General features: G+C 42.1%; 1 protein-coding gene across 1 annotated transcript in view; it reads left to right on the top strand.

Annotated features, from left to right (window-relative positions):
* Positions 1-457: 457 nt before the first annotated feature.
* LOC111652861 (poly [ADP-ribose] polymerase tankyrase-1-like) overlaps positions 458-12,606 on the top strand; it is an 82,341-nt gene continuing 70,192 nt past the window's right edge. Inside the window, exons 1-4 of the mRNA XM_023403251.2 lie at positions 458-1,009; positions 2,473-2,588; positions 3,950-4,058; positions 9,909-10,004. Coding sequence (XP_023259019.2) covers positions 493-1,009; positions 2,473-2,588; positions 3,950-4,058; positions 9,909-10,004 — 838 coding nt within the window. The 5' untranslated portion in view covers positions 458-492. The remainder of the gene's footprint in view (positions 1,010-2,472; positions 2,589-3,949; positions 4,059-9,908; positions 10,005-12,606) is intronic.

Below are 12,606 nucleotides of genomic sequence, written 5' to 3'. Positions count from 1 at the left end.
CACTAGACAGCACCATTTGCTAAAGAAACGACACACACAATAGGATTAATGGCACAATAAATAAATAAATAAATAAATATATAAGGGTAAATATTTTTTATTTTGTAAACGTGAAGCCCACTCTGGTTAATATTTTTCTTTAAGTTCTCCTATTAAATTAAAATAAACTTACAAAGAATCCTTAACCCCCAAAATAACTTTCCTTCAATATCAATATATAAAAAAACATGTTTTGTAATATAAACATAAACAAGCTTCAAATTGGCTATATTGTACATTTGTGTAAAAGTGGGCGAAACCAAATGTTTTATATATTTCCTGCATAAAGAATCCGTATGAATGTTGCCTGATATCTCAGTACAAGCTTTGTCTCCTTTTCCGGAGATACAGTCCAGCAGTAATCCATGTAAACCCAAGCGGAAGTTTGGTTTTCCTCGGCAGGAAATTGTCAGCAGTGTTTTTGTTGCTAGTAGGGACTGTTGTGTTGTGAAAATGGCGACGCCTCGTCGCTCCTCTCAGCAGCAACAACAACCAAGCTCCCTCCTGTCCTCCCCGCCCCGCGGCTCCTCTATCCCCGTCACCCCTCCTGGCTCTCCGCCGGCACCCACCGACGATGCCACCCCGCTTCCCCACCGAGCCGCGATGGAGAACGCGGCTGACGGCGAGGCAACCCCGGCCTCTCCCACCACCACTTCTCCAGCTCTGGCCCTCACCACCAGCAGTAGCAGCAGCAGCAGTACTAGCAGCAGCGCTAGCTCCCCGACCACTACAGAGGGTAGCGGGACCAGCCCTGGCTCTACGCCCGACTCGGGTAGCGGCAACCCGGGCAGTAGCGGCAGTAGCAGCGGTAGCAGCGGCGGAGGTGGTGGTGCAAATGGGGCTTTCAGGGAGCTGTTCGAAGCCTGTCGAAACGGGGATGTTTCGAGGGTAAAGAAACTCGTGGATGCGGTGAATGTGAATGCCAAAGACATGGCAGGACGCAAGTCGACTCCCCTACATTTCGCTGCAGGTAATCATAGCGAAAATCACATTTTAAACAAACCGAAGTCTCCGTTTCAGACTGTTTGTTCAGCTGGGGAGCTGCATTCAGGGGGTGGGAGTGACCAGACAAGCTCTTAAACACTGGCCATAAGCAGAGCCATCAGCTCTATGTCGTACCACAGCAACTTTTCAGGATGACACTATCAGACAAAATTAGCAGAAAAGAGAAGAAGAAACCAACAGTTAATTTTCCAAATAATTTGATGTATAATTACAATTACCCTTTTGGATTCACTTCTCCTAAGAAAAACATAATATCATAATGATTATGGTTGATTTCAATCCAATATCTGTTTATTTATCAGCTGTCAAAAGCAATTTCTGATATCTCTTTCCCTTTGCTCCCTATGGATAATGATTAACACTAGTAAATGGAAAGATGACTTGCATTTTGTTGAACACTTGGAAATGATCTTAAAAATTGTGCAATATTAAATGGAACCATATTTAAAACAACGTTAAATGAAGCAGGGGCTGACATTTCAGTTTGAGTTTGTCTTCACCATATTGACTCGATGGACCCAAGGCCAGAAAGAAGCAACACAGCAATGACACGTCCCAATATAATATCACTAACATTTCCTCTAACTGTTTTGTATTTAACAACATATTACAGGTATTTTTTTTTAAATAAGGTGCTACAAGGGGCCCATCAGCATCTGAGCTAACTGACTTTTCAAAATTCACAAGTAATATTCAGATAGTGTTGAAAACCAGACAATAATCTGTAATATGCTTATATTCAGTGAGACTTTTTTTTTTTTGACGCATGGCATGTATTGAGTCTGGGGCAGGTGAATTATTTTTAATTTTTTTGAAAGCTTGCAGACATGCCTGCAACACAACAACCAAAACAACTCAAACGCAAGCAAAATGTAGAGAAGACTCGAATCAAAGAAGGAAATGATTAAAGTAGTTATTAAAAGTGCTTGTTTCCACCTCACCTTCTATTTCAGACTTTCCTGTTTTTTTTTAATTTTTTCATCAGTGCAGATGAAGAAAGATAAAAAAGGAAAACATGCACAGCTGTTTTACATCTCAGATTTTCCTAATCCTCAGCAGCTTGAACAAGAGCAGATTCTCACGAGTCCCGCGACACATTTGTGGTGAAGACACAACAAGCTTCACATGTACAGCACTTTCACAAACAGCTGCTACAAGTACTTCACAATACAAATAAACCAAAACTGTAAATAGAAAAAAGCCCGAAACAGAAATTAGAATAAAGTATTGATTCTTAACATGAAATAGGAATTAAGTTGCAAAGATAAAAGTACAGCTGAAGTGGAACAAGATAAAATGAACTGCATAAAAATCCATAATAATAGACAGTAATAATGACTTGCTTATTTTGAAGGTTATTTTAGCTCTCCGTCTTCTTAATGGATGTGCTGATTTTATCAACATTCCTCTGCCCTGTTCTTGTCTCAGGTTTTGGCCGGAAAGACGTGGTGGACCACTTGCTTCAGACAGGCGCTAATGTGCACGCCCGGGACGACGGGGGTCTGATCCCTCTCCACAACGCCTGCTCGTTCGGTCACTCTGAGGTGAGACTTGACGCAGGAACTTTTGAGTGCTATTGTTTGTTGATTCTGTCGTTTGTATGTTCAGGGTGGGATTATTTTGTCACTGTTTAGAAGAGATTATACTGTCTAAACATGCAAATCTGCTGTGGGTTGTCTGTAGACTATAATGTGCACAGTCAGCCTCAGAGATCACATTGAGGAAAAAACCTGAACATTCATTTTCGCCGGTGCTTTAATATTCTGGTCGTCCCCGTGTCTGATGACGCTTTGGATTATCTGTGACAGATGTGCTAAAGCTTTTTCGTCCCCCTGACCATTAACCGCAGTGATCAATCTAGTGTTTACAGTTTCAGATGTTTTTAGAGGCTTTTAGAGCTTTGTTGGAGAGCACTTTGCAACATTGTCAGAAAAGTGCTGTGCTAATGCAGCTGTATAATCACAGTGATGATTAGCATTGTGATGAGAGTAAAACCACTGTCCTAACTGAAACCAGCCATTCAACGACTACGCAGCTGAACCTCTGAAAGTGGTCGTTCGCCTTGGTTTCATGTTTTTTTTTTGTTGTGTGTGTGTGTGTTTAAGTGCAATTTGAACACTTGAACCAAAAGTGTGGTGGGTGGCAGTGTAAAGTTAGGTCTCGCGCTGCGGAAAGTCTCTGCTGCAAAATGAACAATTGAACCCTTCAAGTTGGGAAGGAGCTGCTGCCTGAAGTAAAAGGATTAACTGGGTAAAAATAGTGGTTTTCATGAGTGAGGGTAAGATGGTGTGAGATTGTCAGGCACATTGTTGCGGTATCGGGTATTGTTGACAATACCTCTTGAGTGCCTGCTGCAATGTTTCTGGAGTGTTGAATAATAATGAGTAAAATAAATAGTTTGTACTGAATGCTTGTTGTGACTCTTAGTCTTGCATATTTACTCTTTTATCAGATATGCTATTCTTATAATGAGGAACCCGGCTTATGGTGTGTGTTCCACTAAATGTGGCCAAAATGTTTTGTTGAGGCAACACTAAACAATAAAGCATTGACAAGAATATTTTGTTAACTTAAGAATTGGTTTTGTCAAAAAAAAAGAAGGTTATATTTCTCAGTTTAAAATAATAATAAAAAATATCACTTTGGCATCAACTCTGTACTAAAATATTGGCATTGCCACCTAAAAAATAATCTAAAAAATTAAAATTAGTGTTAGCTGAACGTCTTCTACTGTTAGTTTAACCGAGAGCCTTCACAACATGGATCAGTATAACTGTTTGTTGCTTGAGTACGGGGAAAAAGAAACACACACACACACACACCAAGTGGAAAAGAGGTATCTGAGGTTTGATGTTTTTTGCTAAATAAAGAGTTAATGCTGATGTTCTGTGACTGTTGTTGTCAGGTGGTGTCCTTGTTGCTGTGTCAGGGGGCCGACCCCAATGCTCGAGACAACTGGAACTACACACCGCTACACGAAGCTGCCATCAAGGGCAAGATAGACGTCTGTATAGGTAAGTTCACAAAAGCACGCACTGCAAGTAAACATGTTTGTGTTGCATGTACGAACCATCATTGTGTGCAGTCAGTATGTTTACAACACATCGGTCAGTGGCATTTGGAGGTCTCGCTATTTTGTCAGCCACAGTAAGACTGAATTGGTTTGACGGGGAAGGGTGTTTTGGGTGCAGTAAAAGTCACTGGTTCCACTTTGACGTTGCTAATTATGTTTTATCATTTGTGATTATGAGGCTTTGGCAAGTTTTTAGATTTTAAATTAGATAATAAAGTCAAGTTTGTGTTTTTGAGAAACTTTGTTCTAAACGCCTCCTCCCCCAACCCCTCCAAAGCCGCAAGCTGGAGTTCTCTGTAATCACACAGTAATTTTAGAAACTATAATAAAACACCCACAGACTCTGCGCTATTATTTTCCATTAAGCATAAAGCAGCAAATAACCTGTAAATTGCAATTACTGTGTTACTGCTTGTTCTTTAACCCACACGGGGGGACAAAAGAGCATTGATTTCTACATCCCACAATGTATGAGCTCCCCTAATTTAAAAAAGTGAAACAACAACACGGGCTCAGTTCAGACAGAACATCAGCAGCAGCAGTTAATCTTTAAAGGTGAATTGAAGAATAGAGAGAGGCTGTGCCACTGATCCCTGGGGAAAGTCAAGATGCAGAAAAGATGCACCTCAGCATGAAAAGCGTCGGAGCAGTCAGTTGCAGGATAATCTTTATGATCTTAATGGAAAAGCGTTGCTCTGTATGAGTAGTAATGACAAAAGACCGCAATGATAGCCGGCGTCACCTTCCTTTGAGTGCTGAGAGCAACAAGGATGAAAAGTTGCATCATTTTAGTCCTACATTACCTGCCGCAGAATGTCTGGGCCCTGAATGACTGAAGGGCAGCAGGGGGCTTTGTGGCGCTCCGATGATCACAAACTTCACCCTGTTGTCAAGGCTCGGAGAATTTATTGATTTATCAGTTATTATGAATGGCGCTGAAACAGAAGTAACAGAACTTGTCTTTGCTGTTGCGGTTGCGTGATGTGCCTAAATTGATTTTGCCCTTCATTCATTCAGTCATTCATTCATTCAGGCTTGCTGTTGATTTTCAATCTGAGCAGCACTTAACATCAGAAGCAGTTGAGAAGAACACTTTAGAAATGAGACAGAAAATGTAGACCTATCAGACGCTTAACTTTGCTTTTCGACACAGCAGGACACAAAGAACACAGAATACAAATAGAGGATTTAATTCAGAATATATGATGACACGCTGCGTTACGACCAGTTTCCGCGACACTTCGAGGTTCATAAATTCATTCATGATGCCGGATTTAACAGGCTGACTGCTGTGTGCAGAACTAAATCTCCCAGTTGGTTTGTTTTTAGCTCCATACCAGCTTGTTTTAACCTCTCGATGGATCTCATGCAAGAACCGCTTAAATTGCACATAAAAATGATTGAAGAGCATTTGTGGCTTTCACCAGTTCTCTCATACTAATAATTTTCTCTCAGAGACGAATGAGATTCACAAGTGGCTCAGAACTGTCGTGTGCAGATAGTCTGTCTTTCTCCACAGTGGATAAAAAAAACACTTGTTTGACTTGAGTATTTTATTGCCTTAATTTGATTGAATTTGGAGATTAAATAAACAAAAATAAACATAATATAAAATTAATATAAAGTTCACCATATCGTTATAATTATCGAGAGATTTGACAAGTTTTTTCTTTCTTTTTAAATTTATGATTGGCATATTGGCACAGCAACTTATTTCAAGTCCTTCATCAGGAAGAAAGGAGCAATTTATGACAAGTTTGGGCAGTTAAGACTTTGAGGAATCTGACTTTGAAAACTCCTGCGAGCAAACCTCCCAGACAAAGGTGTGATTAAGGATAAGACTGTGAAAATGTTCCTGCATGAATCCTATTGTCTTGGACTTACAAAGAGCGGGATTTGGAAGGAGCATGGTCATGCAAAGGATATGTCAGCTGCCAGCTTTCATCCAAACACTCCACTAATTTTCCACACTTAATTTAGGTGTACCCTACAACAATGTTACGGTGAAGGACACAGGGCGACTCGATCTGTTGTCACAGGCTGCTCTGATTGGCTCAGTAGAGAGCATGACTGAGTGCTGTTGTGTCACTTCCACTTCCAGAAAATACAGTTTGAAAACATTTTGTGAAGCAGCAAGATGATAAATATGCTATTTTCCACTGGTTCAGAAGGTGATTGTTTTCAGGTGGAATAATTTGAAAAGCCGACATCTTCACTGCTCCCATCCTCGAGTCACACATACTTCGTTTGCAGCCCTCTGGCACAAAGAGAACCTTCAATACACATTTCAACTTCAAGTCCTGGATGTGAGCATCCTTGACCGCAGCAACAAGGGGACGTTTCTCTGTATTACCTTAGAAAACTAACAAAGCTTGAAGTCTGCCTTACTTTTTCATCTTAAAAATATAAATTTTTGAACAAGGCCTTCATGAATCAAAGGCACGGTTCATTTAGATTTAACCAGGGAACATAATCGACATAATGATTGGCTTTGAGAGCAGAAAATCAGAACTCAGCTAGATAGCAGATGTAGTCCATAAAGTTTTTAAACAGTTGCCTGACAAATCCAGCGCCTGAACATTTTAGGTAATGTAAAACCACTCGGACAACGTTAAAGGTTTCATCACCGATTACTTTTGTTCTGTTTGGTGTGAACCAGAGAAGAAAAACTGACTTTGTTGCATTTTTATGGTTTGCAGTCCTAACTGCACAGTTGTAAGCAAAGCAAAGTGTGTAAACAGAATTCAGACGACCACCAGTGGCCTGTGTTTTGGACAGAGTTGTGGTAGGCTGTCATCCTGCCAGGTTGGATTAGATTTGGCAGCTGAATGAGAGTCAAATCAACTCTGATTCGACTGTAGCTGCAGCTCTGCCCTCTTCCCGGGTGTTCAGACAACTTGAGTAAAAAATGAATCTCATTACCAGACCTGCATCTCCTTCAAGCTTAAGGTCTGGAGAAAATCTCATCAACAAACTTGGGATAAGAAGATCTTGAAAATCCTAAGGCAGCCATATGATTGGCTCCGAGTTCGAAAAACCGCCTCCATAAATTACAGTTCAGCACACAGTTTAACAGTGTCCTCAGTTCTCCTCTGTGTAATTGTACTGGTTATCAATATGACATAACCCACTATAAAACTGCACCCTTTCCTGACCCTTTTCTTCTGAATTTCTCCAGACATAAGGAAGGTTGATGAGATGGAGTTGGGGTTTGTTTTGATGTATGTTATTAGGGGTCCGTTGTCCGTATCATTTGTTTTTTGATTAATCGTCTGCTCTATAAAATGTCAGAGGAAAAATAAAAAATTGCCATCACCATTTCCCTAAGCCCCCCAAAAAATCTTCTAAATTGCTTTTTTTTTCCACATCAAAAGATATTCAGAATTATGATATAAAGCAAAACAGGGTTTTAGATTTGAGAAGCTGGCAGCAGGAAATGTTTTTTTGTATATACGACTTATGAATAAATGATGAACAGACAGAATAGTTTGAGCACCACACGGCATATGAACACCATTTTTACCTAATCAGTTTTCTGTGTTTCATATTGTATATTTGTTGCCACAAGAATTCGGACAATGTTGTTGCAAAGTGAGCAAAGGCAAATGCTTTGCAGGTCTGCTCAGTTTTCGACTTACAGTGACAGCACAGGAAAAGCAGTTGCTTATCTTTATTATGTAAGGTATAGGAGTAGCTGAGTGCCTAAAGCTGTTTGGCAAAATGTTAACTTGTGCAAAAAGGCCACCCAAAAAAAAACAAACATGAAAATGTAAATTTAGACCACCTGTGAAGCAGCTGCAGGAAAGGTTAAGACTGCCAGCACGGCACCTGCCTGCTGTTTGACTGCTGTTGTCTGCTGCACTTTGCACCTGTGATGTGATCGATCATTTTCATTTTTCCCCAATTCATCTAACGCACTTAAAAAAAAAAAACAGGTTTTTTTACAGGTTATTTACTGATTGGTCACAGACATCACAGATAGTCAGAAGATAACCATTGCAAATCTGACATTGTCCTGAAAACTAATCCTGTCCAAAAAAAAGGGATTTGGGTTTTTCAGAGAAGGCTTTTGCAGGTATTACAGACAAGCTGTGCCCATTAAGAGGCAAAACTGAAATCACAAAATTAGAAGTTGACGATTGCACATGAATCAGAAACTACATCGCAAGATTTGTGAAGTATTTTAACCTGTACATACACGAGTTTGTGGTGCTGTGTGGTTATGCATTAGACTGTCATTTTTCTCTCTGCCTCAGTATGGGGATGTCTTTATTCTCTTGCTGTTTGGTATCACTATCAGTGTGTGTGTGTGTGTTTGTGTGTGTGTGAGAGTGAGATCGCTTGTGTATGTGGGGGATTGGTGCAGAGCTAAATCATATTTTTGTTGAGGCGTGAGTGGGTGACTAAGGTCTGCGTCAGTGCTGGCAGAGACACACACACACGTGCGCATACGTACACACAGCATTGCACACATGCCCCGGCTGTCTTCTCCTCTTCTCTGCTGGGTTTCAGCAGGGTAGTTTGAAGTGTACACAAGTCAAAGGGCATGTGCACCGGGAACTGCACAGCGATCACAATAGTGGGAAGTGAGGTAGAGAGGAAGGCAGGGAGACGAGTGACATTAGTGCCCTCAAAAGACTCATTTACAGACCAGAACTGAGCACAGGCAGAGTTTGTAATTCAGCTCATACCTGTTTGGTAGTCGCATGACTCTTCTCTTCTCCTCTCTTCTCTTCTCTCAACTAATCTCCTTTCCTTTCCTTCTCTTCCTTTTCTCCTCCCTTCTCTTCCTTTTTCTCTCTCTTCCTTCCTTCCTTACCTCTTCTCTTCTTCCTTTCCTGTCATGTCCTTTTATTTCCTTTCATTTTTCTCCTCTCCTCTCTTCTTCCTTTTTTGCCTCTTTTTTTCCTTCCTTTCTTTATCCCCTCTCCTCTCCTCTCCTCTCCTCTCCTCTCCTCTCCTCTCCTCTCCTCTCCTCTCCTGTTTTTACTGCTCCCTGCTCTCTCTGTGTCTCTTTCACACAAACACTCTTGTTTTTGCTCTCCCTCCCCTCTTTTCGTCCTCTACCTCTCCCATCCTCTCTGACTCCCCCCCCACCACCACCACCACCATCCCGCTCTTCCCATCCCTCCTCTCCTCACTCATCTTGCTCTCCGCTGCATCGCTCAGTCAGTCGGAGAGGCGAGAGTCTCTCCACTCGCACCGCCTTCCCGCCTCGTCGCTGCTGCTGCTTCTGCTTCCTGGATTAGCTGTAGCTCCTCGTTTTTATTTATCTTCTCAGCTTAGCCAGACCCTTCTGTCCCTCATCCATGGAATTGTGATGTGTTTTGTAGCTGGTCACGTAGCCCTTTTGTAAGGTCCTCTGTTTCTCTGGCGCTGTGGTCTAGCGCAGCTTTCTGCTGCTCTTGTTGTGACATGTCTGTTTACATCAGCAGCATGGCTCGCAGGGCAGGGGCAGCCAGGGGCAGCCGAGGGAGCAGCGCTAGCAACAGAGGAGGAGCAGCTGGAGGAGGAGGAGGAGGAGAGAAATGTGAAGCAGGACTTGCAGAAGGGCTGCCAGGAGAGCCAGGAGACAGAGCCAGAGGAGGAGGAACAGGGGGGATAGCAGAGGAGCAAGTGAGAGAAAAAGGTCCAGGAAGAGCAGTTTACGGAGCAGGATGTGGTTCAGTAGCAGCAGCAGCAGCAGGAGGAGGAGCAGGAGGAGGTGGACTGGGAGGAGGTGTGTGTCGGGGAGTTTGTATGTCAGTCCAGGAGCTCAGCTACTGTTTGTGTCTGCCCTGTTGTTGTACAGTGTTACTGCAGCATGGAGCTGACCCCAACATCCGCAACACCGACGGCAAGTCTGCCCTGGACCTGGCTGAACCCTCCGCAAAGGCCGTGCTCACAGGTCAGTGTCCTGCCTGTGTATGTGTCTGTTGAAGGCTGCACACACATTTCGTGATGTCTGTGTTTCTTTCTGTTTTATATATATAACCTGTATGTTGTTGCTGATTGGTTTGTTTATTTCTTTCCTGTCCTCATTTTTTTGTTTGCCCCCCCCCGTCTTTTCCTGTAAGGCTGCACATTTCCCCCTCTGCCTTAATGATCACCCAAAACTTTCAAACCCACATTCATTTCCTCATTTTCGTCGAAGGCTGCAGGCAGTATCTTCTATGTTTTCCCTCTCCGTCTATCACCCTCTTATATTGCAAGGCTGTGCTGCTCATGTGCTCACCACGCTTGTTATTCAGTCCTCCCGTCCAAGGCTGTACACACGTTGGTCACTACATCACATTTTCCTCGTTCTGCTCTCTGCCTCTGTCCAAGGCTACAATCAGCGGTCAGAATTGTTTGTGCCTTTGCTGCCTTTTCTCCTCTCTCTCTTCTGGCTTATGTTGCGCTCATTGATCAGCTACTCAATAAACTAGCTCTCTATGTTGGTTTTGGTTTTCTCGCCTTCATTTTCCTTCCCTGCTTTCTTTTTTATTCTATCCTGTCCTGTCTTGTCCTGCCGACAAATACAGCAATAACCAAAGCAATGACACCGCAGACCTTTACTCAGTGGTGTGTTCTGTACAATACTGCCAAATGACAAATTGAAAACATAATTAAATGCAGTTTGAGACTTCAAGAACCCTCTTACCTCATCCATTAGGTACGACCGTGGCCTCATGAGAGTCGGGGGAAAGCCTTGATCATCGTTGTCCCACTTGGGTTTAGCTGATGTGGGATTTTGAAGGCTAGTACTGGTACTAGTAGAAAAATCCATGTGTTTTCAAATCTCATTGATTTCACCCTTTTCACACCAAAACACTCCATATTTTCAGTGATTTCCCCACAACATAACATCAGAAAAGAAGAAGCATACAAGCGGAAAAAAAAAAAAATCCTTAAACTCATAGAAGAGCTGTAGTAGCTGATGCGGGACACTAAAAGTTTGCAGTGAAACTAAAGACTAATTTACTGATTCTGCAACTGTTACCAGCTCTTAAATGCAGCAGGACTAATTACACCTATTCAGTGGCAGAGGAACCACCAGGACACAGTTACAGCTTTTAAATGAGGAGCTAATTAAAAATATATGTCTTTTAAATAAATTATCCCTACTATTTTCTTTTCTTTTACAGCTTCTCCTTAATTAGACAGCTGAACGCACAGACAGAGAGAAACTTTTTTTTTTTTCCAGGTTTTCCTGTCGGATTTTTGTTTTATGTTTTACATCTTTCTCCTTTGCAAATCAGCACTTCTCATCTTCACACTGTTGATGAACCTCTACGTGCTATATTGCATGTGTATGAGCTGGCTGATCAGTTGTGAGTCCTCTGGTTAGATGGGAAAGGTTTAAAGACGTGGTTCTTATTGAACCAAATTGGTCTTGTTTGTGTTTTCAGTAGTGGGTGAGCAAAGAGAATTTTAAATTCAAAAACGTCTCTTTCTGTGTTCACCGTCTCCTGCTTTCTCTCTCTGGGAATCGACGCTGGCTCTAAATTTTCGCAGCCCCACTTCTGTGTTTACACTGGGTTACATCATCAATTCCCCCTGTTTGGCCTCTGTAGTAAATGAGATAAACCTCGAGATACCACGGCGAGAAGCTGCGCGGTGTCAAAACATGAGGGTGAATTTCACCGCAGCCACCCTGTGAAAAATGATTGCCCTTGCCAGCTAGAACTTAAATGAGGTTGCTCGGTGTCAGGATTATTGAACATTTCCGCATGTGTTGCAGTTAGCCTCTTCACCCCGTCTCAGTATCAGCCATGATACGAGTTTTCTTTCACAATGGAGTTGTCATAGAGGTGCGATTTATGAGCAGTAAAACCAAAGGATTTAGCACAGGAGAAATGTAATTGCTAGATAGAAATAAAATGTAATAGAAAATCAAACGTTGTACATTTAGTCAAATGTGGATGTTCATATAGTATCTAATGACTCAAGGCACCTAATAGTGTAAACAACAAACTGACTGAGGCAGCCTCAAATACAGTGCTGCTTACACTTTGAAGTATACTCAGTGCAGCTTTGTTGTTTGATGTTGACACGGCACAGAAGCAAAGGTCATAAGGGGGGGTGGGGTCGCGGAGGGAGAGATTGAGACAGCATGAACTATGGGAATTTTAGTTTTGCCCACGGATTCGACTCGTTTAGTCAGGAGTTGCAGCAGCAGCAGAGGCTGTGACACACAGCTATCAAGGAATTGAAAAGATTTTACTGTTGCTGATGCCATTATTGATTCTGCCTATCCGTCCGATTCTATGTCCATTCCCTTAACCATTAGTGATCTATTTTCTGTGTGGAGAGAAAGTAGGCCTACACAGGTTTTTCAGAGTCAACACAGCTGTTTTGTCTTCTCTGAGTCTGAACACAGGACTGTAGCCTGAGCCCTAGCTATAGCAATAGTCTGTCATCATCTAATGGATGGTTGGTTAGCCAGCTAGTTAGCGTCAGAGAATATTTGTACAGCATTTGTTTTCATGTAGGTTTTCAGTGGCAGTGGTATTTGTGTGAAAACTGTC

This window comes from Seriola lalandi, unplaced genomic scaffold (genome assembly GCF_002814215.2).
Source record: "Seriola lalandi dorsalis isolate HSWRI2012SDOR001 ecotype SW California unplaced genomic scaffold, Sedor1 jcf7180002054085, whole genome shotgun sequence".
In the NCBI taxonomy this organism is placed as follows: domain Eukaryota; kingdom Metazoa; phylum Chordata; class Actinopteri; order Carangiformes; family Carangidae; genus Seriola; species Seriola lalandi.
This window is presented reverse-complemented; position numbering and strand designations above follow the sequence as displayed.